Source organism: Canis lupus, chromosome X (assembly GCF_003254725.2).
Source record: "Canis lupus dingo isolate Sandy chromosome X, ASM325472v2, whole genome shotgun sequence".
Classification (NCBI taxonomy): domain Eukaryota; kingdom Metazoa; phylum Chordata; class Mammalia; order Carnivora; family Canidae; genus Canis; species Canis lupus.
Window position 1 is genome coordinate 77,919,703 of NC_064281.1, and position 27,780 is coordinate 77,947,482.

The 27,780-nt window shown below is 42.3% G+C and overlaps 1 protein-coding gene across 1 annotated transcript; it reads right to left on the reverse strand.

Moving 5' to 3' along the window:
• Positions 1-1,200: 1,200 nt before the first annotated feature.
• ESX1 (ESX homeobox 1) lies at positions 1,201-5,911 on the reverse strand. The gene is made up of 4 exons (XM_025431643.2): positions 5,590-5,911; positions 5,086-5,404; positions 3,953-3,998; positions 1,201-1,718 (listed from the first exon to the last, which is right to left on the reverse strand). Exons 1-4 carry the CDS (start codon positions 5,669-5,671, stop codon positions 1,371-1,373), a joined length of 795 nt encoding a protein of 264 aa, XP_025287428.1. The 5' UTR covers positions 5,672-5,911; the 3' UTR covers positions 1,201-1,370.
• Between the last annotated feature and the right edge of the window lie 21,869 nt (positions 5,912-27,780).

The window sequence follows — 27,780 nt, forward strand, 5'->3', positions numbered from 1 at the left end:
ACAGGTGTATTCCTGGATATTCCTCCCTCCCAATCACCTCCTCACTGTGAAAGTCCTACATTAGATACAACTTCTTTGCTGATGTTTGACATCCCAATGTGTCAAGGGAGGGAAGAAAGAAAGGAAAAGTATTAGACAATTGTGCAAAAATCCAATGCTTTCCCAAGAAAATAAAGCCTCCCTTCATAGTGAGAACATGTAACTGATATGAAGCTTGTCCTTGGGGCCTCCCCTCTTCCAAATCCACCTTCTGTGAGAGGAAATTCTGGTGTCACTGTGACACCTTTATCTGAAGTCACTGTAGTCATTTCATAGCATGACTGTGGTCATAAAATGACTGTACATGGATAGAGATTGATCGAAATCAAAAGTTCTACTGAAAAGAAAGTGATGTTTTCAGAATAGTGAGCCTGGCCTCCTTCTCTCTTTCATTTTTAGTTTTTGTTTTCATCCCTTGGCAGTTTTACATGAACCAAACAAAGGTGTGCTTCTTTTCAATGAGTGCTAATTCTGGAACATGGTTCAGAGGACCATTTCTTGGATGCTGAGGGTGACAGAATATACTTGAAGGTGTGACTGTCTGCCTCTGAGCTTGGGAAGCTACAATAATAGTCTCTCTTGTACTGGGGGTAGGGATTAGAAAACAGAGAAGAGCCCATTTCTGACCTTAGTGGAGTCCTTTCTTGTGTCTTTGAACTAGAATGATTCCTATTCCTATCACTTCCACAAAATGGAGAACAGTGAGCAGCCATTTGGAGTTTGACTGCCACATTCCCTTATAGCCTAGATGGATGCTTGGCTGTCACATAGCCTTAACAGCCCTGTGAGTAGCCTCTTAGGAAGTTTCCCTTAGAGTCCATGGCTGTTGAGCTCCTTGACATGAATGGAACATGGCCCTGCCTGGAAACACCCTGCTCTCTGATTAGTGACTTATCCCTTCTGGTTGTGCACAGGAATGTGCTCCAAACCCAGCAGTGTGAGTATGAGGATTGTTGAAGACGGTGGTGGATTGTGGAAGGAAAATGTGTGGTTGCTGGAAACCAGCATGGGCACTGAAAACTCGGTGATATGCATTGCCTAACTCAGGACTCAGGGTTATTGTTATGAAAGGAAGCCTCTCTGACATTATTTTTAATGCCATTCCCTTAATAATTCACATGCATACCCAACTTATCTCATTTGGCACTCAAAACCAACAGATTAATCGCAACTTTATTGAAAATACAACATGCTCTACAAGAACAACAGGCATTGATTTTGTTGTTATTCAATTCATTTAACAGATATTTAAGGAATTACTCAATGTTGTGCAAAGCAGTTTTTATCTGGCAGAAAAAGTACTTTGGGAAATTTGTCATAAAGACTATACTTCAGAAAATGGGACCTGCGAAATGACCATTGATGACAGGGGCCCATGCCATACCTATGGGGGCCAGAGCAATGGGAGGCACAGGTGGTGGGGGAAGCATAGGCATCATGGGTGGCCCAGGGGGCAGAGGTGGCCCAGGGAGCACAGGTGGTAGGGGTAGCCCAGGAGGCATGAGCCCCTGAGGCACCAGAGGAACACATCTCCATCCTGGCTCTAGAATAGGGAGTGCAGGATAGGGCCCATCAAGGATCACCCCCACAGGATGGCCCAAAGCAACAGGGGCCAGATTTCTAAACATCAGGGCTCTCTGGTGTCTTCTCCACTTGGCTCTTCTGTTCTGAAACCAAACCTTCAATCAGAGAGGGAAAAGGGATTAGTTTAGTACATTGAGCAGTTAATGTCATAATAGAAAACACACAATATGCAATCCTGCCATTGAACTTTTAAATGGCAGCGGGAGAAGTCATTTCCTTATTGCTAAAATATCTTAGGAAAGCAAATCACATACCTCCCCTCAGCTAATCCTTAGAGCCATGGCTAGTCCAGCCTTGGGCACATTGATTTGTCTCTCTTCCCATTTTTAGTATTCTTTAATGTTTCTTTTTCCAAGTATTGGATGTAGGTCTAACTGATAAAGTGCACTGGCTCCCTGATGTTGCACTGGCAACATCATTTGGCTCATTTGGGAGAGATTCCAATGATCATTGGTCCAATCTCCCTAAACATAAGCAAAGCCCACATCTGGCAATTTTTGGTATGGCCAGTATTAGATCCATATTCCCAATACTGGTTTCATAAAAGAGGTCTAGTATGTTTGCAAAATGTGTGTGGGGGAAGCGCCTATTCAGTTTCTTGGGAAGAAATTCATGCTGTAGAGCTTGAAAGTATGTGAGAATGTAGTCTTTTCCCTTCAGAAATCCATTGAGAGGACTATGTAAACCCCGGGGGTGGGGGCTGGGAAGCAACTCAGCAAACTTTGTTTTTCTTTTCCTCTGAGATTACCTTGCCTGCCTGAGAAAGTAGAGGACTGTTCTCTCTATCTAAGACCAGGTATGACTCTTAGTTCACCATGTGGTATTAGAATGCCAGCATTCAGTGCCTGATCTCCTGCATACTACCAACAGAAGTGTAGCACGTTTCCATCAATGTACTTGGGACAAAACTACCATTATATATATATAATATATATGTATATATATTTGGGGGGATATTTCTTTGACATACCTATGATTTTCTATGACTTCAAATATTCACTTATTTGATCCTATGACCAACAAATTAATAACTTCCTGAAAAGTGCTTTAAGTTTACGCAGGTAAGAATCTGGCCTGAAATGAGAGCACCCTCAAAATCAGATTCCAGAAAATAAAAAATCCTTTTCAAAATAATACCACCAAAAAAGCAAAAAAAAAAAAAAGCTTAGAGTGTTAAAAATTCCCCAAGAGAATATTCATTTATACGTTTGGTAGTCTCATAAAGTTGAATTTGTGTGGCATCAGCTATGTACATATTTGAATGTATACTTCTCCAAACTTTCACCTTTCCTTAGGTCAGTGGAACTTCATTAAATATTGTTCCCTTTTTTTTGTTCCATTCGTTAAGACAATTTTCCTTTCCCCATTGCTACCATATTTCTAATATTTTACCAATGTTTTCAGGCTGACATTAAAGTCTTCCAAAAAATTAAAATGTAAGGCTGTCACTCTCTATGCTGCAAAACACTTAAAAAATGGTAGTAGGACCAGGCCCTTGGACTTTTAAGCTACCCTCCCACCCCAGTTTCAGTTTATTAAACATATATTATTTACTCATGCACTGTGTTATGTGTGAATTCCTCCTTCACTCCAATGTCTGAATATTTATAAATTAAGTAATCTAGCCTGGAGCTCATACCTGGTTTTAAATATTTCAAATAATTTAGTATGGTAAACCTTATGACTTAGATCTTTAGCGCGTTAGTTTGTATACTTCCCAGGTGGCACTGGGCCCCAACATGATTCTTCACAGAAATATTCCTTTAGTGAGGACTAACATCGTTCATGAAAGGTATCAGTGTTAAAAGGAGATGAACTTAATTGGGGGAAAAAAGTGTGTGTGTGTGTGTGTATGAGTGGGTGGAAGGAAGGACATGTGTATTGCATTTTTTTTCCTTTAGGAAATCCTATTTCCCCTGGTAATGGGAAATTTCTAGATGCTCCAGCTTACTTATCCCATTTCCCACCCCCAAGGCACTTAATGTTCAAAACTTATTTGTTAAACATGGAAAGGCAACAAAACACATCAACTTCAGAATGTCCGGGGCCAAATATCAAGTATGTTTTAAAATGGCTGCCCTGGGCAGCCGAGGTGGCTCAGCGATTTAGTACCGCCTTCAGCCCAGGGCCTGATCCTGGGGACCCAGGATCAAGTCACACATCAGGCTCCCTGCATGGAGCCTGCTTCTCCCTCTGCCTATGTCTCTGCCCCCCTCTCTCTTTCTCTCTCTCTGTGTGTCTCTCATGAATAAATAAATAAAATCTTTAAAAATAAATAAATAAATAAAATGGCTGTCCTGCACCAAATGTTCTTTTAAGATTTACTGACCTGTACTCTGGCTTCAGTCAAATTCAGACGGCCTGCAATCTCTTCTCTGAGGGAGGAACGTTACAAATGTTCAGCATTTGAAGTTGTGGATAAAATGAAGTATATCCTGTACATTATTTCTATACCCCCACCCAGTGTAGCTTTCTGTAATACAGCTTGAGGCTTGCTTTAGGCAGTTTTCCCACGGACAACTTATCTGTATTAAATCAGTTAGAAAAAGGGAATCTATGTGAAAGTTCCTGGTAGTGTGTCAGTTAGTTGAATATGACTCAATTTTTCAGTTTGTGGGACAGCTGAGAACAACCCTGGAAATCTTTTCTTGGAGGTCCCTCTGTGAAAATAAATAAAATGCCAAAAGCCTTTAAAGCGGGGTTTTGATCCAGAGTGTTTCCAGGGTTTATTGTAAAGGGAGAGAGAAATTCTCAAGGAGGAACTCCAAACCATTGGCTGAGCGCTCACTGGAGATTCTTCTTCTTCTTCTTTTTTTTTTTTTTTTGCTCTTTGGTGGGCGCAGAACCAGAAAGAGTGCTCCTAAACCTCTCATCCACACGTTCTGATATCCCTTTCCTGCTGGGCCTGAATAGGCCTGCCTGTTTGTACACTAGAGGATGGGGGATTGGAACCACTAGGGCTCCAGGGAAAGCAAAGGAAGCGGAAAAGTTCGATGGCTTTAAAAAACGCTAGACACTCTGCGGCCAGGAAATAGCGCTCCACGTGGCAGGGCCAAGACTACAGTGAGGCACGAGAAGTGCTGGCTTCGTGTGCAAATTTTTTTTTCGCGGGGAAAATACTGAACCACGACGAATATTTTAATGCAATACTCAAAATAGAAAAATTAATGCAAAAATTCATGATGAACAAATTAGCAAAATTTTAAATAAAAAAGGTGGGATCAATCCGTCCGCCCTTACTTGCTTCACCCTAGTTTTGCTACTGCTGTCTCATGGCCCTGCAAGCTCTAGTATGCATCATTCCAACCCCTGACAGCAAGGACGGACCCTGGCGCCCTTGAATCCCCAGGGCGGCTTTTGGCTCAGGAGAGGAGGAATACGGTCCCAGGAAAAGGCCTAAGACTCCATGGGATGGGCCTGAGCCCCCTGGAGAACTGAGCGCCTAAGGAACAAGACACTTACCGCGCGAACACGTCAGGGTACTGAGTGCGATGGAAAACGCCCTCCAGCTCCTGCAGCTGCAACTGGGTGAATGCGATGCGGCTGCGGCGGTGCTTTCTCTCCACGATCAGTGGCCCCTCCACGGCCGGGGGGGCCGGCTCCTCCTGCTGCTGCGGGAGCTCCAGGCCATAGCCAGGGCCATCCTCCTGGTTTTCGCCGTCCAAGAGATTCGGCTCTCCAGCGCCAACGTGGTTTGCGGCCGCCGCTTCGCGCTCAGATTCGGGCCGTGCATCCTCTTCTCCTCCCATTATAACCGACGAGGCCACGATTGGCTTCACATCTGGGAAAGGAAGAAAGCAAAAGAGAGGCCCGAGCGTCGGAGCCCACGGTGAGTGAGCTGAGTAGATATGGGGTCGCAAAGGAAGGCAGAGGTGAAAGTCGTGCAGTGGCCCATCCACCCGGCCCTCCCAGGGAAGTTTCTTTCCTGAAGTTTGCTAAAGCACCTGCCCCTATCTAGGCACTGACCATACTGTTCTTCCTCTTCCTCATTGACACCCAGGTTGCGGTAGCCGGTGTCGTAGTGGCTGCTCCCGAAATTATGCTCCATGTTCGCAGTGCTGTCGATGAAGTCTAGAGAGTCCACAGACTATTCTCTGGGGCTCGTGACGATTCTTGGGTGGCGCCGGGAGCTGACACAAACTACCCGGTGAGGTGCCCTTCTGGCGCCGGGACCTCTTCTGGCGCGGATTCTGAGGCTTGCGCGCCTTATATAGGGGGCACGTTGCCTGCCTCAGGTTCAAAGTGTACACCCTTGCGTCGGTTAGACGCCCTCTGTTATCCTTCACGTTACTTCTAGTTCGTGTCGGTGGGACCTGATGGGGGCGTGCTTGCGGCCAGGCCGGGTAAGTAAAATAGGGCGAGTGTTTGGGAGAGTGGGCATGCTTGTGTGGAGAACTGTGATTCCAAATTGCAGTTTAACTGACTAATCTCAACTCGGATGAAATATTTAATTGGAAGATGAGGCTGTGCTGGATCGAGAAAGCCGCCTTGGGGGGTGGGGGTTAGACTTCACTCTAGGTCTAGGAGTTTGTGGAGAAATGTTTCTAACATATTCCTCCGCGCAATCTTCAATATTCCCCGGATTGTGAAGGAAGCGGAGTCCATTGCTTCCTCCGAGGGGAAAAACCGGGGAGATAGGGCTGTGGAAAGCGTGGAAACCTCAGCGGCCCAAGCATGCCAAAGCCAAGTTAAGTCTACCTTGCGTTGGACTCTGAGCCCGGCTCTCTCCTCCTAGAATTTGGTGACTAATGGATAGGACCATTTGGTTCTGTTCTATTTACACCCAAAGTCCTTGTATCAGGCTAGTGATTAAGATGAAACAATTAGCTTGGAGCCTGCTTGCATTGGGTTTTTGCGATCAGATCCCACCAGATCCCACCGTGTATTCCGGGAATGATGGTTTCTAGTTAGGTTTGCTGAGCAGTCCGGGTGCTCACATGCACGCTGTGAGAAACTCAACCTGCCTTTTTAGAAAGCTCCAAGGACTTTTGATTTTTAGTAATGAATCCACTTCAGATGCAAGTGTAGAAACCTGCCAAGTGCTTAGTGCATCCAAAACTTCCTGTGCTGCACGGGCTCCTTCCTTCAGTTCCTGGCACGTGCAAAACTCTCTGTGCTTCTTACTGCAATCCCCACTCTGCAGGGCGCCGAGAGTACGCCTTATTCCAGAGCCAGTACCTGTAACAGGAGCCTAAAGCGAGTCTTATTCCCAGGCCTGTACTGCAGACCTGGGAAGGGTTCCCTCCTTTACCACTACTTCTTATCCCCTTCCCTTTTCTACAGTTCTCTTCCTGAGCTGGTTTTCTCCACTAATGTGCCAAATAAAAAAGTACCAGGCCACGATTGAAGGCTTTATGGTTCTTCCTCCAAGAAGTGTTTGCAGGTGCTCCAGGACATGTTTATGTCCTTTATATTTAAGAATGAGTTTTAATGATGGGCCGTCTGCTTGGCACTGTACAGGATTTATCCTACTTTTACCTTTACAAACACCATTATTATCATCCCTATTTTTTTATGCAGAAAACGGAGCTCTAGGGAAATGAGGAAGTGTGCCCATCCATGGTCATATCAGCAAGTTTGACTACAAAGTCTGTGCACTTTTCTCCCTCTCCCCCTGCTCTGCTTCAGGCCTCTTTCTCCTTGCTGAGTCTCTCTAAGTCAGAAGTTTGGGACACAGCTTGCTCAACACTGAGGGGACACTTGACAGGAACAAGGTGCTACTTGCACCTGGCTGCTGAGTTGGTTACTTGAAGACAGGGGGGCCTGGAGGTGAGGAAAAACACCCTCCCATTCCAGCCACATTAGGACTCTTCTGAACCCTAAGCATTTTGCCTTCCTGGGCCCATTCCTCCATATGTATATTATATATGTATATATTATTATATACATATACATATTATATTATATAAAATTAATATAAGTTTTATATATAATAATCTATATTTCACAACTGTGTTGATATAAAGATAAATGTAATGTGGTTTGGATTATATTATTTTTTTCTTTTTGATTTCAAAAGAAATTAAAATATTTTCCTGGGCTCCGAAAAGTATGGTGGGTGGTGGGTACTGTGACTGCTGTGACTACTGAAGAGTTTCCCCTGCCTCATGTTCCCACAGGTGGTAGGTAGGAAACCAGCTAATAGATGGTTGGCTGAAGAATTCATTTTCATTTTTTAAAAGATTTTATTTATTTGTTTATTTATTCATGAAAGACACACACAGAGAGGCAGAGACATAGGCAAAGGGAGATGCAGGCTCCCTGCAAGGAGCCCGATGTGGGACTTGATCCTGGAACTCCGGGATCACGTCCTGAGCTGAAGTCAGATGCTCAACCACTGAGCCACCCAGGCATCCCAAGAATTCATTTTCAAAAAGAGGTCAAGGCATGACAACTCCACAGCCCCTGTCTGACTTTAATCAAGATATTTCTTCCTCAGGCAGCTCTTGCTGAGTTCTGGCCTCCCTCTATTTGGCTAGATACTTGGTGAACAGTTTGGCCTGGGATGAGTTATTACACAAGAGATCCATACAGGTTTTAATCATAGTGTGCAGTAGCTGACCCAGTACATTGGTAAAGGCTCAGGTGCATTCTCTCACATCTTAGATTTCCATGGTTTCCTCCAGCATTTTCTAAACCTCATTCATGTGCCCCTTATTTTGCCATACCTGGGTACCAGCCATGGTACTATTTAATTAACATATTTACTTAAATTGATTCACTTTTTGAAAACTTTAAATACGGGACTCTTGGGTGGCTCAGCGGTTGAACATCTGCCTTTGGCCCAGGACATGATCCTAAAGTCCTGGGATCAAGTCCCACATTGGGCTCTCTGTATGGAGCCTGCTTCTCCCTCTGCGTGTGTCTCTGCCTCTCTTTCTGTGTCTCTTATGAATAAATAAATAAAATCTTTAAAAAAAGAAAACAAAACCTTAAATACCTAATTGCACATCATGCTAGGCAAAAATAGCTATGACTTCAAGGGTTTGATATACTAGATTTATGGGAGGTAGGATGTGACAATAGCTGAGAGCAAGGATCCTGAATCCAGAATGCTGGTTTCTGAATTCTAGTTTCAATTGCCACTTGCTAGCCAGATAACCTGGTGAGTTAGTTGCTTATTCTTGTGCCTCTGTTTTTCTCATCTGTAAAATGGGAATAACTAACAATACCTACTTCATGGAGTTGTTTTGAGGAGTAGCGGAAATGATCACAATAGCTAACACTTAGCTAATTCTCGCTAGGTGGCAAGCACTGTTGAAAGTGCTTTCTATATATTAACACATTTAATTCTCATAACAATTCTATGGAGGTAGATACTGCTATTATCTTCATTTTATGGATAGTGTTATTGAGGCATGGAGAGGTTAAGTAATTTGTCTAAAGGCTTCCAGCTGGTAAATTTTGGACGTTGGGTTTGAACTTTCTTCAAATGATGCTTTGTAGAGAGAACATGTTCAATTATGGTACATTATGATTTTGTAAAAAATAAATATACTTTACTATTCAGTCATTTCTAGTATATTCGGTGCTGTGCAACTATCACTATTGTCTAATTCCAGAACATTTTCATCACTTTGTAAAGAAAGTCAGTACCCATTAGCAGTCATTTCCTAGTTCTTACCTCCCTGCAACCCTGATATACACTAGTGTACTTTCTATCACTATGGATTTTCCTATTCCAGATATATAATACAGATGGAGTCATGCAATATGTGACAATTTGTGTCTGGCTTCTTTCTCTTAGCATGGTGTTTTTGAGGTTCATACATTTTTAGCATGTGTCAGTACTTCATTCCTTTTTATGACTAAATGTTTCATTGTATAGATATACTACATTTTGTTTATATATATCTTCTTTGGAGATATCATATATCTTCTTTGGAGAAATTTCTGTTCATCTTTTGCCCATTTATTAATTGAGTATTTGTCTTTTTATTGTAGAATTGTAAGAGTCTTTATATATTTGGGATACTAGACTCCTTATGATGTGATTCTTTAAGTTTTCTTTGCAATTTCTTGATGGTGTTCCGCAATGTTTGCAATCACAGGCCAGCCCTCATGTGGCTTTAGAGTTCAAATGAACACTATAAACACAGTCTAATTCAATCCTGGTAGCAAATTCAGACATATGGCAAAAGCAAATCTAATTTTTTTTCTGGAGGAGTCTACCCTTAACTGAGGCTTTAACAAGATTCTTACAGACAAAACCCAAACACACATATTTTTTAAAAATATTTTATCCACTTGTTAGAGAGAGAGTGAGCAAGTGAGAGAAAGAGAAAGAAAGAGAACATGAGCAAGGGGATAAGGTGACGTGGACTCCCCACTGAGCGGGGAGCCTGATGGGGGGGAGTTTGATCCCAGGACCCTGGGGGTCATGACCTGAGCCAAAGGTAGCTGCTTAACCGCTTAACTGACTGAGCCACCTAGGTGCCTCCACACATTTTTTTTAAAGCTACCCATCAGGGGCACCGGGGTGAAAGAAAATTTCTTTCACTTTGCATAATGTTGCCTGAGTTTATCCATGTGGTGGGATGAATCAGGTCTTCATTCCTCTTACTCAGAGGCATCAGATACTAGCCTCCAGAAGCTAAGTGTCAAGATAATCTGGAGCCGACGTCCCATACAGAGGCTCAGGGTGACTCAGCTGTGTTTTGGCACTACCACATTGAGATGACACATTTATCTGCCTTCACCTTGTTGAAGGGTGCTGGGCTGATGCAAGCTTAGACTCCCAAGAGCAGTTCTTCTGGGCACCTGGGTGGTTCAGTGTTTGAGCATCTGCCTTCGGCTCAGGTCATGATCCCGGGGTCCTGGGATTAAGTCCCACATCAGCTCCCTGCATGGAGTCTGCTTCTCCCTCTGCCTCTCTCTCTTTCTGTGTCTCTTATGAGTAAATAAATAAAATATTAAAAAAGGAGTCCTACTGCTAGGCAATAATCACTTTGTGAAGGAGCTATGATCCTTAAAGACCAGAGGTCTTTATTCTGGTCTGTAAACCAGATAGTTTCTAAGGAGTTTAGCAGTCAAGATAGCTGTGATATTGTGGAAGGTTTTTTTTTCTTAAGATTTTATTTCTCTGACAGAGAGAGAGACTGCATGCATGAGAGCGCAAGCACGCACAAGCAGGGGGAGTGGCAGGCAGAGGGAGAGGGAGAAGTAGGCTCCCCACTGAGCAAGGAGCTCAATGCAGGGCTCCATCTCAGGACCCTGGGATCATGACCTGAGCGAAAGGCAGATGCTTAACCAACTGAGCCACCCAGGTGCCCCATGTTCTTCTGCTTCTTTTATTCTTGGGTCATGACCCAAGCCTAACTGACTGAGCCACCCAGGAGCCACTATTATGGAAGTTTCATGCTCATAGATTACATTTCTGCTGCAAGTGAGGTCACCTGTTTCAGGTGTGGCTAGATGTGAAGGTGGGATGGATGAGCTATTTGTTAAGGCCTGCAGGAGCCCATTCATAGCACTGTGTGGTTTCTAAGTCTTATTTATCCCTGCAAGGGGACTCTGTAGTTAGGGATTTAAAATGTTTTCAGTCTTTGACCAAAAAGCCTACAGACCACCCAGATACACCCAATGTGTCACAGAAAGACTTGATAGGAAGAATGGTGGGGTGGCTTTGATGAAGTAAAGTCTGTTTTTATTAAATATCATAAGCATTCATGTCAGAAGCCAAAGCTTTGGCTTTTTTTAATAGGCATTATTTCTTAGAGATGTAAGGGTCATATGGAGGCTTCTCATACTTACCTTTGGGGGAAACCACAGTTTTCTGTAATTTCCTCAGACTATTGAGATTGTGTCTATACTCACAAAGTGAGAAGAAAACTCACTGAGGCTATTTGCATGTATAGTCCTAGCCCTTAGAGGGGACAGGAGGGAAGGAATGACAGCCTGGAGATATCTGTTACTGCTGGTGATTTTATGCGGCAGTAAAAGTGATTGAATTTTGCATTTCCTATCCTATGTTGGAACATCCAGGCCCTTCAGGGTTCTTTCATGAAACTGAATCATTTACACACAAAATCCCAGTCCAGAAACTGGGTCTCTTTGCTGTAATTGAGAGTCAAGGATGAAATTCCTTGATTTTTCTTTGAATTCTGCCTAATTTTGTTGGCCATTGTGACCAGAATGCTTGTAGAAATGACTGTGGCTGCAATCGTTGATGCATGAGTTGGATACCATCCCTAAGATTTCTTTACCTAGGGTACCCTGGGTTCAAGCCTCAAAAGACCTGCTCCCTATAGCTGTGTTCTCCGTAGGGATCCTTCAGAGGAAAGCCTTTCATGACCTTCTTGATCCTTGCTGTGATCTGAGAAAGTAATTTGCATTCAGTCTACCTTATGGTGGAAGAAAAATACAGTGTGCTAATTACCGTGGTGTTTAGCTATTTCCATTTCTAGCTCAATTCTTAGCACTGGCAGGATGTCTTCCCATTCCACCCAGCCCACAGTGCTCTTGTCTTATGAGCTCTCACAGCACTTGCAGTTTGAACTCTTCATTTGATTCTTTTTAAAAATCATTTATTTATTTATTCAGAAGAGACACACAGTGAAAGGCAGAGCCATACGCAGAGGGAGAAGCAGTCTCCCTGTGGGGAGCCTGATTCAGGACTTGATCCCAGGACTCCAGGATCATGACCTGAGCCAAAGGCAGACGCTCAATCACTGAGCCACCCAGGTGCCCCTCTTCATTTGATTCTTATCACACACCACCTGAGCATGAGCTACCTCTAAATGTACACAGACACAAATGCCAGAATGTGTGGGTATATATGTATATTGATGTATGTTTTGATTTCTCTATTAGATTGTAAACTCCTTACACTTCATACTGCTTAGAGTTCCCCAAAGCAGTACTGAGTACATAACAGGCATTCAGTAAGGATTTCTTGATTGGTTAGCATATTTGGAGAATATGAGTGGGGTGGCTTGCTTTTTTTCTAGGCCAAGGCTGCAAACTTTTCTAGCTGAGCTTATACAGAGTTGCATCCATCCTCTCATTTTCCTCCCAGCTCAGCTGGCATTCCTAAGAGACAAACGGAGGTGGCAAAGTTCTTCCTAGGAGAGGTCTGGGATTTACCTGATGGTTTTAGATGTAGTTTGGGAAACTCGTTAGCATTACATTCTCTTCTGTGTCTGAGGAAGGCTTTGGAACTCCTGTCTTCTTTGAGAAGGCTCTTCTGTCCTGTCCCTTTATGCTTATTCACTGTTGTCCTCCTTACTCTCTCTACTGTGTGTATGCATGTGTGCATGTGTGTTTATATTCTAGTTCAGTGTCAAGTGCTATGTGCAAGGGCCACAGAAGTGAGCAAGACATGGGAAAAAAGACATGAGATTTTGCGTGCCTGGGTGGCTCAGTGGGTTAAGCCTCTGCCTTCAGCTCAGGTCATGATCCCAGAGTCCTGGGATCCAGCCCTGCATTTCATCGGGCTCTCTGCTTAGCAGGGAATCTGCTTATCCCTCTGCCCCTGCCCTTGCTCATTTTCTCTCTCTTCTTCTCTGGCTCTTTCTCAAATAAATAAATAAAATATTTTTTTTAAAAGGAAAATATGAGATTTTAAGATAAAGTGGAACAAGATAAATGCCACAAGAGAGGAGCAAAACAATCTTATGGAAGTTCAAGGAGGGAGAGTTCACATTCAGTAGAAATCTGGAAATATATGGAAGAGGTGAAATCTAAGATGAATCCTGTAATACAGTTGGGAAGTTCTTTTTTACTTTTAAAAAATAAGTATCTTTTTTCTCCTAATTACAAAAGTAGTGAATTATTGCTGTGATAAATTTGGAAAGTATGAAGAAGCCAAAAATAATATAAAATAAAATAAGTTTACCCATAACCCGTGTCTCATTCAGAAGTGATAGTGACAAATTTCATTTTTTAAGATTTTACTTATTTTTTTGAGAGAGAGTGAGCATGAGTAGGGGAAAACAGGGGGAGAAGCAAGTTCCCCCCCAAGTGGGGACCTTCATGCGGGGCTTAATCCCAGGACTCTGAGACCATGACCTGAGCCCGAGGCAGATGCTAAACTGACCGAGCCACCCAGGATCCCCAAATTTCATTTTTTTCTATACTTTTTTTTACAGGTACTATTTCCATTTAACTATCTGATATTCTTAGTTGTCTAACATTATATCACAAGTATTTCCTATACCTTAAAAAATTTTAAGGCTTTGAATAAATGATTGCATAATAGTGTGTTATATATTCATCTATTTTCTTGTTCAGTCATTCTATCAATATTTATTGGCAGCCACGCACACTGTTGTATTTCAGTGGCAGAGTGCCTGACATATATTGGATGCTCAATAAATATTTGTTGAATCAGTGAATGAACGAATAGGTTTCAGCACTATTCTAGATCTGTAACAACTTTCTTTTCTTTCCTTCGTTTTTTGACTTTTAAGTTTTTATTTGAATTCCAGTTAGTTAACACATGGTGTTCTGTTAGTTTTGGTGGTTCAATGATTTACTACATTACTCAGTGCTCATCATAAGTGTAATCTTAATCCTCATCACCTATTTCCCCCATCCCTCCCACCTCTCCTCTGGTAACCATCTCTTTGTTCTCTATAGTTTAAGAATCTGTTCCTTGGTTTGCCTTTTTCTCTCTCTTTTTTCCTTTGCTCATTTGTGTTGTAACAACTTTCTTAACCATTTTCTCTCATGTTGAATATCTAAGATTTTTTTTTTAATATCTAAGATTTTATCTTCCCCCCTGTTTTCTAACCAGTGTATTTTTGTGCATGAATTATTTGTGAGTAGAATTTCAATGGGTAGAGTTCAGAGATGGGGGAGAGAGCTAGGCAGATAGCACAAAATGAAGATGACACAGAAAGAGTGTATTCATGGGCCAGCCAATAGTTCAATTTGGCTGGAGATGACCTAGGGGAGAACATGAAAGCCAGACCTGAAAGTGATACTCATTTTTCACATTTGTATAACAGTTCCTAATTTAAAGAATGCTTTTGTGAACATTACTTTACATAATCCTTGCTGAATTATTATATCTACTTTATAAATGAGAAAACTAAGAGTTAGTTAGTTGCCTAAGTTTGCACAGCTAATAAGTGGTAGAGATAGAATTGGGTTTTGAAATCTATATTTAGGGGTTTGGGTTTTATCTTGAGAGCACTGAGGAGTCATTGGAGGGTTTTATTAGTAGTAGGATGAGTAGGAGGAGGAGGAAGAGTATAGTTATAGTAATATTAATTAGTCTAACTTTTTGTTCTGAAATAGCTTGACTCACAAGAATTTGCAAAAATAGTACTTCAGAGAATTCCTGTGTACCTGACATCCAGCTTTTCCCCAATGATAATAACTTCTGTAACTATAGCACTTTTTCAAAATCAGAAAATTGATATTGGTACAATGCTATTAACGCAGGTTTGTCAACCTTGGCACTATTGTCATTTTGAACTGAAAAATTCTTAATTGTAGGGGCCTTTCCTGCACATTTGTAGGGTGTTTAGCAGCATCTCTGATCTCTACCCACTGGATGGCAATAGCAACCCCCAACATCAGTTTTCATAACCAAATGTATCTCCAGACGTTGCCAAATGTCCCCTGGGGATGGGGAGACACCATTGCCTATATTTGAGAACCACTGCATTAACTCAAGTACAGAACTAAATAGGATTTTGTGTGTGTGTGTGTGTGTGTGTGTGTGTGTGTGTAGTTCTATGACATTTTATTGCTTGTAGAGATCCATGTAACCATCATGACAAAATACGAAACTGTTCAATCAACCTCAAAGAAACTCTCTGGTATTATACTTTTTTGGTGCCCTAACTCTTGGCGTCCATGGATTTATTGTCCATCTCTATAATTTTGTCACTTTGAGAAGCTTACCTGAATGGAATTCTATGTATATAACATTTGACACTGGCTTTTTATCTTCACTTAGCATAATAACCTTGAGTCATATTTCAGATTGTTGCTTGTATTAATAGTTTGTTCCTTTTTATGCCTTACTAATTTTGCTTAACCATTCACCTGTTATGGATATTTGGGTTGTTTCTGGTTTTTTTTTGTTGTTGTTGTTAATACGAATAAAGCTGCTGTGAAATTGCACGTGTAAGGTTTTGTGTGAACATGAGTTTCATTTCTTTGCTATAAATCCCCAAGTATGTAATTTCTGGGTCTTAAGGTGTATATGTCTAGTTTTTAAATAAACTGCCAAACAATTTTTTCAGGGTGGTTGTACAATTTTACATTTCTACCAATACCATTAATAGAGTTTCTTTGCATCTTCACTAACATTTGATATTGTCATCTTTTTTTTCTTAGCCATTCTAATAGGTGTGCACTGATATCTCATTGTGGATATCTCATTAAGAAAATTTGCATTTTGGGGGTGCCTGGGAGGCTCAGTTGGTTAAGCATCTGCCTTCGGCTCAGGTCCTGATCTCAGGGTCCTGGGCCGAGCCCCGCTTCAGGCTCCCTGCTCACTGGATTGTCTGCTTCTCCCTCTCCCTCTGCTGCTCCCCCTGCTTGTACTCTCTTGCACTCTTTCTCAAATAAACAAAAATCTTTAAAAAAATTTTCATTGTTATAATGCCTGATGATGTTGAACATCTTTTCTTGTGCTTACTTGTTGTCTGTATATCCTCTTTGGTGTATATCTATGCGTGTCTTTTACCCATATTGTAAATGGATTGCTTATTTTACTGTTGACTTTTAAGAGCTCTTTATATATTCTAGATTATTTGTCAGTTATTTGGTTTGCAAATATTTTCTCCTAGTCTGTAGTTTGTCTTTTAATCCTCTTAGGAGGATCTTTGGAGGGGCAAAAGTTTTTTAAAATTATTTTTTAAAGGTTTTTATTTATTTATTTGAGAGAGCATGAGAGAGAGAGAGAGAGAGAGAGAGAGAGCACGAACAGAAGGAGGGACGGGGGGAAGCAGACTCCCCAGTGAGCAGGGAACCTGATGCAGGGCTTGACAGGATCACAACCCAAGCCAGAGGCAGACACCTAACTGACCGAGCCGCCCAGGCGCCCCCAAAAGTTGTTTTATTTTTATTTTATTTTATTTTTTAAAAATTTTTATTTATTTATGATAGTCATACAGAGAGCGAGAGAGAGAGAGAGAGGCAGAGACATAGGCAAAGGGAGAAGCAGGCTCCATGCACCAGGAGCCCGACGTGGGATTGGATCCCGGGTCTCCAGGATCATGCCCTGGGCCAAAGGCAGGCGCCAAACCGCTGCGCCACCCAGGGATTCCCCAAAAGTTGTTTTAAAACTTTATTTTATTTTTTCAGGTTTGGTTGAGATAAATTGATATAAAGCCCTGTATAAGTTCAACGTGCACCTCATAATGACTTGGCATACATTTATTGCATAATGGTTACCACAATATTAGCATCCATCTTCGTATATAGTTATAAATTTTTTTCTTGGATAACTTTTAGATTCTACATTCCTAACAGCTTTCAAATATGTCAGAGAGCAGTGTTAATAATAGTCATTGTGGTACTTATATAAAACGCTGGTACTTATATATCTTATAGTTGGAAAATTTAAAAAAAATTATTCATGAGAAACACAGAGAGAGGCAGAGACACAGACAGAGGGAGATGTAGGCTCCTTACAGGGAGCCCGATGTAGGACTTGATCCCTGGACCAGGGATCACGTCCTGAGCCCAAGGCAGACACTCAACCACTGTGCCACCCAAGCATCCCTATAGCTGGAAATTTGTACCTTTGACCACCTTTATCCAAATTAAAAGCTTTTAATTTGGATGAGGCCCAATTCATCAATGTTTCTCTATGGATCATATCATATGTAAGAACTCTGCTTAGCTCCAGATCCTGAGGACTTTCTACTATTTTTGTCTACAACTTTTATAGTTTCATGACACACATTTAAGTCTGTGATCCAGGGATCCCTGGGTGGCGCAGTGGTTTGGCGCCTGCCTTTGGCCCAGGGCGCGATCCTGGAGACCCGGGATCGAATCCCACATAGGGCTCCCGGTGCATGGAGCCTGCTTCTCCCTCTGTGTCTCTGCCTCTCTCTCTCTCTCTCTCTCTCTCTCTCTCTCTCTCTCTGTGACTATCATAAATAAATAATAAATAAATAAATATATATATAAAAAAATAAAAAAATAAGAGGAGAAAAATACAATTAAAAAAAAAGTCTGTGATCCATTTTGAGTTCATTAAATTTATTTAAAAAGCAATTTATTTATTTATTTGAGAGAGAGAATGCCAGGGAGAGAGCAAACATAGAGTACGTGTGTGGGAAGAGGGGCAGAAGAAGAGGGAGAAGCAGGCTTCCCACTGAGCGGGGAGCTCAACTCAACTGGGGGCTCAAACCCAGGACACTGGGGTCATGACCTGAGCCTAAGGCAGATGCTTATTAACCCACTGAGCCACCCAGATGCCCCATTTTGAGTTCATTTTTATATGAAGTGTGAGGTTTAAGTAGAGGTCCAACATTTTTCCCATGCATGTCCAGTTGTTCTAGCACTTTTTGAATTCTTTTGCACTTTTGTCAAAAATCACTTGGGCATATTTGTGTGGGTCTATTTCTGGATCCTTTATTCTGTTTCTCTTATCTATACACATTTGTCCCCCTGCTAATACCACATAGTCCTGATTATTGTAGTGATGTCTTGAATTCAAGTAGATTGATTCCTCCCACTTTATTCTTCTTTTGCAAATTTGTTTAATGCATTACAATTCCTTTGCTTTTCCATATACATTTTTGAATAATATTGTCTATATTTACAAAAAATCTTGTGTGGATCTTGATAGAAATTGTATTAAACCTCTATATCAATCTGGGGATAATTGGCATCTCTGCCATGTTAAATCTTCCAACTTTTGGATATTATATGTCTTTCATTAGGGAGTTTGAAGTAGAGTTGAAACATGATTTGGTAAGCATTTTCTGAAAATCACTCTGGCTGAGATATGGAGAAAGAATTCTTGAAGGTGAAACCTCTAGAGGCAGGGAGATCAGTTAGAAGGCTGTTGCAGTCAGTTAGATGAGAGACAATGGCTTGGAGCAGGTGATTGAGATGGAGAGAAGAAACTAGCTTTGGGTTTATTTTTGAAGTGGAAGTAATAGAATTTACTGATGGGCCATTCAGCTTGAGGAAGAGGGAAGTGTCAGAGGTAGTAACTCTGGGGTTTCTGGCCTTGGCCGGAATATGATACCAGTTATTAAGAGGAATAGGGGAAAGACCAAATTTCAGAGAAAGAGGATGAATTCAGTTGTGGATGTTGTGAGTTTGGGGTGTTGGTGGGCCTTCCAGATGTTTCCTATATCTAATAAGTAGTTGCATATAGAATCAGAAGCTAAGGGTAAATTAGTACTCTAGATACTGATATTTGTACTTAAACTTGCCCTTTTTATAATTTGAATTAAAAGGGCTGACTTTGGGGCTCCTGAGTGGCTCAGTTGGTTAAGCATCTGCCTTCAGCTCAGGTCATGATCTCGGGGTCCTGGGATTGAGCCCCATGTCGGGCTCCATGCTCTGCAGGCTCCCTGCTTCTCCCTCTCCTCCCTGCTTGTGCTCTCTGTCACTATCTCTGTCTCTTTCTCTCAAATTAAAACAAATATTAAAAAACTGGCTAACTTGCCACTCAATGGCAGAAACTTAACTTCCAGGGCCCCAACAATCTGCAGAAATTACTGTCCCCATCACTTAGCTCATAGGTGGAAAGATGCAAGAGGAAAGGGATTTGTAACCTGGTTTCTTGAGTGCTTGGCAGTAATTATATGATGGCCAGTGCAGATGATTGTGAAAAAGGCATACAGAGGATGAACTCAAAATGTATGTTCACCCCTTTTAAAATCTATCACTGAAGTATTTACAGTGCATGGGCTTAATGGATAGGCAGAGCTAGTTTTTATTTCTGGTGAGAACAAGAGATGCCGGAACCAGAGTTCTGTTTACACTTTTGGTGATGATGGTGTTTAGGGAAGTTAAGGTGGAAATGAGAAGGGTTACTCATTCTAGCCCTGCTCTTATTTACCCCAAAGAGAAAGATGTGGGAACTATATTCCTCTTCCAATGAGTTGGGTACAGGCTTTTGCTAAGGAGGAGCCAGAGCCGTGAGCTGAGGTCTATGGATGGTTTGTCACAGATAGGATGAATTACAGGCTTGGGACTTCTAAAATATGTTCTATATTCCAAGTGCACATTTTTTTTAAAGATTCGTTTATTTATTCATGAAAGACACAGAAGGAGGCAGAGACATAGGCAGAGGGAGAAGCAGGCTCCTAGCAAGGAGCCCGATGTGGGACTCAATCCCTGAGCCCCAGGATCACACCCCGAGCCAAAGGCAAACGCTCAACCACTGAGCCACCCAGGAGTCCCAATATACCACATTGTCTTTATCCATTCATCAGTCGATGGACATTTGGACTCTCACCATAGTTTGGCTATTGTTGATAATGCTGCTACAAACATTGGGTGCACATGCCCCTTCAAATCAGCATTTTTGTATCCTTTGTGTAAATATGTAGTAGTGCATTTGCTGGGTCATAGGGCAGTTCTATTTTCAACTTCTTGAGGACCTTCCATACTGTTTTCCAGAGTGGCTGCACCAGTTTGCATTCCCACCAATAGTACAAGAGGGTTTCCCTTTCCCTGAATCCTCACCAACACCTGTTGTTTCCTGAGTTGTTAATTTTAGCCGTTCTGACTGGTGTGAGGTGGTACCTCATTGTGGTTTTGGTTTATATTTCCCTGATGCCAAGTGATGTGGAGCATTTTTTCATGTGTCTGCTGACTGTTTGTAGGTGTTCCTTGGAGAAATGTCTGTTCATGTCTTCTGCCCATTTCTTTCTTTTTTTTTTCTGTTTTTGAATTTTATTTTATTTATTTTTTTTAATTTATTTTTTATTGGTGTTCAATTTACTAACATACAGAATAACCCCCAGTGCCCGTCACCCATTCAATCCCACCCCCCGCCCTCCTCCCCTTCTACCACCCCTAGTTCGTTTCCCAGAGTTAGGAGTCTTTATGTTCTGTCTCCCTTTCTGATATTTCCCACACATTTCTTCTCCCTTCCCTTATATTCCCTTTCACTATTATTTATATTCCCCAAATGAATGAGAACATATAATGTTTGTCCTTCTCCGACTGACTTACTTCACTCAGCATAATACCCTCCAGTTCCATCCACGTTGAAGCAAATGGTGGGTATTTGTCATTTCTAATAGCTGAGTAATATTCCATTGTATACATAAACCACATCTTCTTTATCCATTCATCTTTCGTTGGACACCGAGGCTCCTTCCACAGTTTGGCTATCGTGGCCATTGCTGCTATAAACATCGGGGTGCAGGTGTCCCAGCGTTTCATTGCATTTGTATCTTTGGGGTAAATCCCCAACAGTGCAATTGCTGGGTCGTAGGGCAGGTATATTTTTAACTGTTTGAGGAACCTCCACACAGTTTTCCAGAGTGGCTGCACCAGTTCACATTCCCACCAACAGTGTATGAGGGTTCCCTTTTCTCCGCATCCTCTCCAACATTTGTGGTTTCCTGCCTTGTTAATTTTCCCCATTCTCACTGGTGTGAGGTGGTATCTCATTGTGGTTTTGATTTGTATTTCCCTGATGGCAAGTGATGCAGAGCATTTTCTCATATGCATGTTGGCCATGTCTATGTCTTCCTCTGTGAGATTTCTGTTCATGTCTTTTGCCCATTTCATGATTGGATTGTTTGTTTCTTTGGTGTTGAGTTTAATAAGTTCTTTATAGATCTTGGAAACTAGCCCTTTATCTGATATGTCATTTGCAAATATCTTCTCCCATTCTGTAGGTTGTCTTTGAGTTTTGTTGACTGTATCCTTTGCTGTGCAAAAGCTTCTTATCTTGATGAAGTCCCAATAGTTCATTTTTGCTTTTGTTTCTTTTGCCTTTGTGGATGTATCTTGCAAGAAGTTACTATGGCCGAGTTCAAAAAGGGTGTTGCCTGTGTTCTCCTCTAGGATTTTGATGGAATCTTGTCTCACATTTAGATCTTTCATCCATTTTGAGTTTATCTTTGTGTATGGTGAAAGAGAGTGGTCTAGTATCATTCTTCTGCATGTGGATGTCCAATTTTCCCAGCACCATTTATTGAAGAGACTGTCTTTCTTCCAATAGATAGTCTTTCCTCCTTTATCGAATATTAGTTGCCCATAAAGTTCAGGGTCCACTTCTGGATTCTCTATTCTGTTCCACTGATCTATGTGTCTGTTTTTGTGCCAGTACCACACTGTCTTGATGACCACAGCTTTGTAGTACAACCTGAAATCTGGCATTGTGATACCCCCAGATATGGTTTTCTTTTTTAAAATTCCCCTGGCTATTCGGGGTCTTTTCTGATTCCACACAAATCTTAAAATAATTTGTTCTAACTCTCTGAAGAAACTCCATGGTATTTTGATAGGGATTGCATTAAACGTGTATATTGCCCTGGGTAACATTGACATTTTCACAATATTAATTCTGCCAATCCATGAGCATGGAATATTTTTCCATCTCTTTGTGTCTTCCTCAATTTCTTTCAGAAGTGTTCTATAGTTTTGAGGGTATAGATCCTTTACATCTTTGGTTAGGTTTATTCCTAGGTATCTTATGCTTTTGGGTGTAATTGTAAATGGGATTGACTCCTTAATTTCTCTTTCTTCAGTCTCATTGTTAGTGTATAGAAATGCCACTGACTTCTGGGCATTGATTTTGTATCCTGCCACGCTACCGAATTGCTGTATGAGTTCTAGCAATCTTGGGGTGGAGACTTTTGGGTTTTCTATGTAGAGTATCATGTCATCGGCCAAGAGGGAGAGTTTGACTTCTTCTTTGCCAATTTGAATGCCTTTAATGTCTTTTTGTTGTCTGATTGCTGAGGCTAGGACTTCCAGTACTATGTTGAACAGCAGTGGTGAGAGTGGACATCCCTGTCTTGTTCCTGATCTTAGGGGAAAGGCTCCCAGTGCTTCCCCATTGAGAATGATATTTGCTGTGGGCTTTTCATAGATGGCTTTTAAGATGTCGAGGAATGTTCCCTCTATCCCTACACTCTGAAGAGTTTTGATCAGGAATGGATGCTCTATTTTGTCAAATGCTTTCTCTGCATCCAATGAGAGGATCATATGGTTCTTGGTTTTTCTCTTGCTGATATGATGAATCACATTGATTGTTTTACGGGTGTTGAACCAGCCTTGTGTCCCAGGGATAAATCCTACTTGGTCATGGTGAATAATTTTCTTAATGTACTGTTGGATCCTATTGGCCAGTATCTTGTTGAGAATTTTTGCATCCATGTTCATCAGGGATATTGGTCTGTAATTCTCCTTTTTGGTGGGGTCTTTGTCTGGTTTTGGAATTAAGGTGATGCTGGCCTCATAGAACGAATTTGGAAGTACTCCATCTCTTTCTATCTTTCCAAACAGCTTTAGGAGAATAGGTATGGTTTCTTCTTTAAACGTTTGATAAAATTCCCCTGGGAAGCCATCTGGCCCTGGACTCTTGTGTCTTGGGAGGTTTTTGATGACTGCTTCAATTTCCTCCCTGGTTATTGGCCTGTTCAGTTTTTCTATTTCTTCCTGTTCCAGTTTTGGTAGTTTGTGGCTTTCCAGGAATGCGTCCATTTCTTCTAGATTGCCTAATTTATTGGCGCATAGCTGTTCATAATATGTTTTTAAAATCGTTTGTATTTCCTTGGTGTTGGTAGTGATCTCTCCTTTCTCATTCATGATTTTATTAATTTGAGTCTTCTCTCTCTTCTTTTTAAGAAGGCTGGCTAATGGTTTATCTATCTTATTAATTCTTTCAAAGAACCAACTCCTGGTTCTGTTGATCTGTTCCACAGTTCTTCTGGTCTCGATTTCGTTGAGTTCTGCTCGAATCTTTATTAACTCCCTTCTTCTCTTGGGTGTAGGATCTATTTGCTGTTTTTTCTCTAGCTCCTTTATGTGTAAGGTTAGCTTTTGTATTTGAGTTCTTTCCAGTTTTTGAATGGATGCTTGTATTGCGATGTATTTCCCCCTTAGGACTGCTTTTGCTGCATCCCAAAGATTTTGGATGGTTGTATTTTCATTCTCATTAGTTTCCATGAATCTTTTTAATTCTTCCTTAATTTCCTGGTTGACCCTTTTATCTTTTAGCAGGATGGTCCTTAACCTCCACGTGTTTGAGGTCCTTCCAAACTTCTTGTTGTGATTTAGTTCTAATTTCAAGGCATTATGGTCTGAGAATATGCAGGGGACAATCCCAATCATTTGGTATCGGTTCAGACCCGATTTGTGACCCAATATGTGGTCTATTCTGGAGAAAGTTCCATGTGCGCTTGAGAAGAATGTGTATTCCGTTGAGTTTGGATGTAAAGTTCTGTAGATATCTGTGAAATCCATCTGGTCCAGTGTATCATTTAAAGCTCTCGTTTCTTTGGAGATGTTGTGCTTAGAAGACCTATCGAGTATAGAAAGAGCTAGATTGAAGTCACCAAGTATAAGTGTATTATTATCTAAGTATTTCTTCACTTTGGTTAATAATTGATTTATATATTTGGCAGCTCCCACATTCGGGGCATATATATTGAGGATTGTTAAGTCCTCCTGTTGAATAGATCCTTTAAGTATGATATAGTGTCCCTCTTCATCTCTCACCACAGTCTTTGGGGTAAATTTTAGTTTATCTGATATAAGGATGGGTACCCCTGCTTTCTTTTGAGGACCATTCGAATGGTAAATGGTTCTCCAACCTTTTATTTTCAGGCTGTGGGTGTCCTTCTGTCTAAAATGAGTCTCTTGTAGACAGCAAATAGATGGGTCCTGCTTTTTTATCCAGTCTGAAACCCTGCGCCTTTTGATGGGGTCATTAAGCCCGTTCACATTCAGAGTTACTATTGAGAGATATGAGTTTAGTGTCATCATGATATCTATTCAGTCCTTGTTTTTGTGGACTGTTCCACTGAACTTCTTCTTAAAGGGGAATTTTAAGAGGCCCCCTTAAAATTTCTTGCAGAGCTGGTTTGGAGGTCACATATTCTTTTAGTTGCTGCCTGTCTTGGAAGATCTTTATCTCTCCTTCCATTTTGAATGAGAGCCTTGCTGGATAAAGTATTCTTGGTTGCATGTTCTTCTCATTTAGGACCCTGAATATATCCTGCCAGCCCTTTCTGGCCTGCCAGGTCTCTGTGGAGAGGTCTGCTGTTACCCTAATACTCCTCCCCATAAAAGTCAGGGATTTCTTGTCTCTTGCTGCTTTAAGGATCTTCTCTTTATCTTTGGAATTTGCAAGCTTCACTATTAAATGTCGAGGTGTTGAACGGTTTTTATTGATTTTAGGGGGGGATCTCTCTATTTCCTGGATCTGAATGCCTGTTTCCCTTCCCAGATTAGGAAAGTTTTCAGCTAGAATTTGTTCAAATACATATTCTGGCCCTCTGTCCCTTTCGGCGCCCTCGGGAACCCCAATTAAACGTAGGTTTTTCTTTCTCAGGCTGTCGTTTATTTCCCTTAATCTATCTTCATGGTCTTTTAATTGTTTGTCTCTTTTTTCCTCAGTTTCCCTCTTTGCTATCAACTTGTCTTCTATGTCACTCACTCGTTCTTCCACCTCGTTAACCCTCGTCATTAGGACTTCTAGTTTGGATTGCATCTCATTCAATTGATTTTTAATTTCTGCCTGATTAGCTCTAAATTCTGCAGTCATGAAGTCTCTTGAGTCCTTTATACTTTTTTCTAGAGCCACCAGTAGCTGTATAATAGTGCTTCTGAATTGGCTTTCTGACATTGAATTGTAATCCAGATTTTGTAACTCTGTGGGAGAGAGGACTGTTTCTGATTCTTTCTTTTGAGGTGAGGTTTTCCTTCTAGTCATTTTGCTCAGTGCAGAGTGGCCAAAAGCAAGTTGTATTGGGAAAAAGAGAAAAAGAGAGGAGAGAAAGAAGGAAAGAAAAGAGAAAGAGAAAAAAAAAGGGAAGAAAAAGAAAAAAAAAAAAGAAAAAAAAAAGAAGAAAAAGAGAAAGAAAAAGAAAGGAGAAAAAAAGGGGGTGGGGGAAGGAAACAAATCAAAAAGCAAAACAAAACAAAAACAAAAACAAAAACAAACAAACAAAAAAAGAACCACCGGGGAGTATCTTCTGATTCTGTGTTCTTTAAGTCCCTTGGCTTCTCCTGGAAGTTGTCCGTCTAGCTGGTGTTCTGGGGGAGGGGCCTGTTGTGCTGATTTTCAGGTGTTAGCAGTTGGGGGAGCTGCTGTGCCCCTGCCTGGTGCAGGGCTCAGTGGGGGTTGTTTACCCCGTGAGGCCGCAGGAGGAACAGCCCCAGTGGCGGGGCCAGCTCTGGAAACCTGGATTCAGCTCCGGCAGGAACTCCGTCTGCAGGGCCTGGAGGCTCTGGGGCGGGGCCGCTGATCTGCTCAGCTTGGGGCAGGAGCGTCCTTGCTGTCCTGGGCCCTCCAGGCCTCTGCCTGTCCCGGGGGGAGGCGGGATCCTGGGCTGTGTCCCGGCGCCCTGTGCTCCGGAGCCTGCGCTGTTGGATTCGCGCTCCCGGGCCGCGCAGCCCCCTCCGCGGAGCCGCCGCCCGAGCCCCTCCGAGCTGCTCCTGGAACCGCGCAGCCCCCTCCGCACGGAGCCTCTTCCTCTGCCCGAGCCCCTCCGAGCTGCTCCCGGGGCCGCGCTGCTCCCGGGGCCGCGCAGCCCCCTCCGCGGAGCCGCCGCCCGAGCCCCTCTGAGCTGCTCCGGGTCCCGCCGGGTCCCGCCGTGCGCGCTGCAGCCCTTAGGGAGCTCGGGGCACTCTCCTGGCGCGCAGTTGCTCTGTTACTGTCTCAGGGAACCCTAGGGCATCCTCGCCCTCCTGGGTCCTGCTCCACCTCCCTGCGAGCCCCTTTCCGCCCGGGAAGGTTGGTGCAGCTCCTGCTTCTCCGGGACGGGGCTCTCCTGTCCTGGGGACACTCGCCCCGGCCTCAGCCCGGCTCCTCGCGGGGCCCCTCCCCCTTGGTTGCCTTTTGTTTCTTTATTTCTTTTTCCCCGTCTTCCTACCTTGATAGATGCGCGAACTCTTCTCACTGTAGCATTCCAGGTGTTCTCTCTTTAAATCTCAGGCCGAATTGATAGATTTTCAGGATAATTTGAAGGTTTTCTAGGTAATTTGGTGGGGACAGGTGATTTGGAGACCCTACTCTTCCGCCATCTTGCTCCTCCCCCCCCCCCCCAAGTGCACATTTGTTCAGCTGGAACCATTTTAGAATTCTGCCAACTCTGGGGAACTTCTCTAGTAGTGGGAGGGGACCTGTATGGCATACTAGGATCAAATGGAAGCTTCATGCATTCTGGCAGTGTCCCCTGGAGTATGTTCATCATACCTGTCAGCACTAATGGGAAGGATTAGCCTCCCTTTCAGCCTATAATTCCTCTTACTACTGTCTGTCTCCTTTGACCACTCCAAGTTTGTTAAATATGATAGTCTTATTGGGAGGTAAGCAAGAAGCAACTCCTATTCCCATTCATTAGTGTTTTACCCATACCATTAAATAAAGCATTTCTTAAGCTAACTAGGCAATTCATTTATTTTAAGCATTGGTGTTGTGTGATCCAGGAATCCCTGCTAATTCAGATACATTATACAGTTAGCCTTGCAAGGTTGGAGATTTTATAGGATGGGTAAAATGGGGGAAATAGAAAAGAAAAAATAAAAGTTTGTTTCAATGCTTTAGTGAAACCCATCACACTATCTCTGGGCTGTGGGACACCCAGCCCCAAAACCCTGCTCAGGTTTCTACACGGCAGGGAAAGTTTGGCTGTAGTCCTCCAGTAAGTGTGAGCCACCTTTCCCCTCTTCCTGGCTTTGGAGTATGTGTGTAGTGTTGTCCTTCATTACAGGCAGGCTAGGTTGACTTCTGGGTAATGAAAGGTGCAGGAATAAGTCTGCCTTAGGATTCCCTAGGATCCTCCCTTGCCCTGCAGGCCTGTCCCAGTGGCTGGGATTGCCACTGTTGCAGTACTCTTCTGGAACTTTAGGGTCCCCAAATATGAGTCATTTGAGGGTCTCTTTCACCAACTCTTGCCATTTTGAATACCACCAATCTTATTATTTTCTAAATGTTTTCCTTTAAATTGATTTTAAACAGTTTCGTCTTTTAACTACAGCCTTGTACTAACCCCTAACTATCCATGTGGTCCTGGGTTTGATGTACTAGTTAAACTCTGG

Coding starts and splice junctions, on each gene's coding strand:
- ESX1 (XM_025431643.2), bottom strand. CDS start 5,671: ATGGAGCATAATTTCGGGAGCAGCCACTACGACACCGGCTACCGCAAC. Junction 3,999..5,085: donor TACCCTGACGTGTTCGCGCG/GTAAGTGTCTTG, acceptor TTCCTCCCTCAG/AGAAGAGATTGCAGGCCGTC. Junction 1,719..3,952: donor TGACTGAAGCCAGAGTACAG/GTCAGTAAATCT, acceptor CTCTGATTGAAG/GTTTGGTTTCAGAACAGAAG.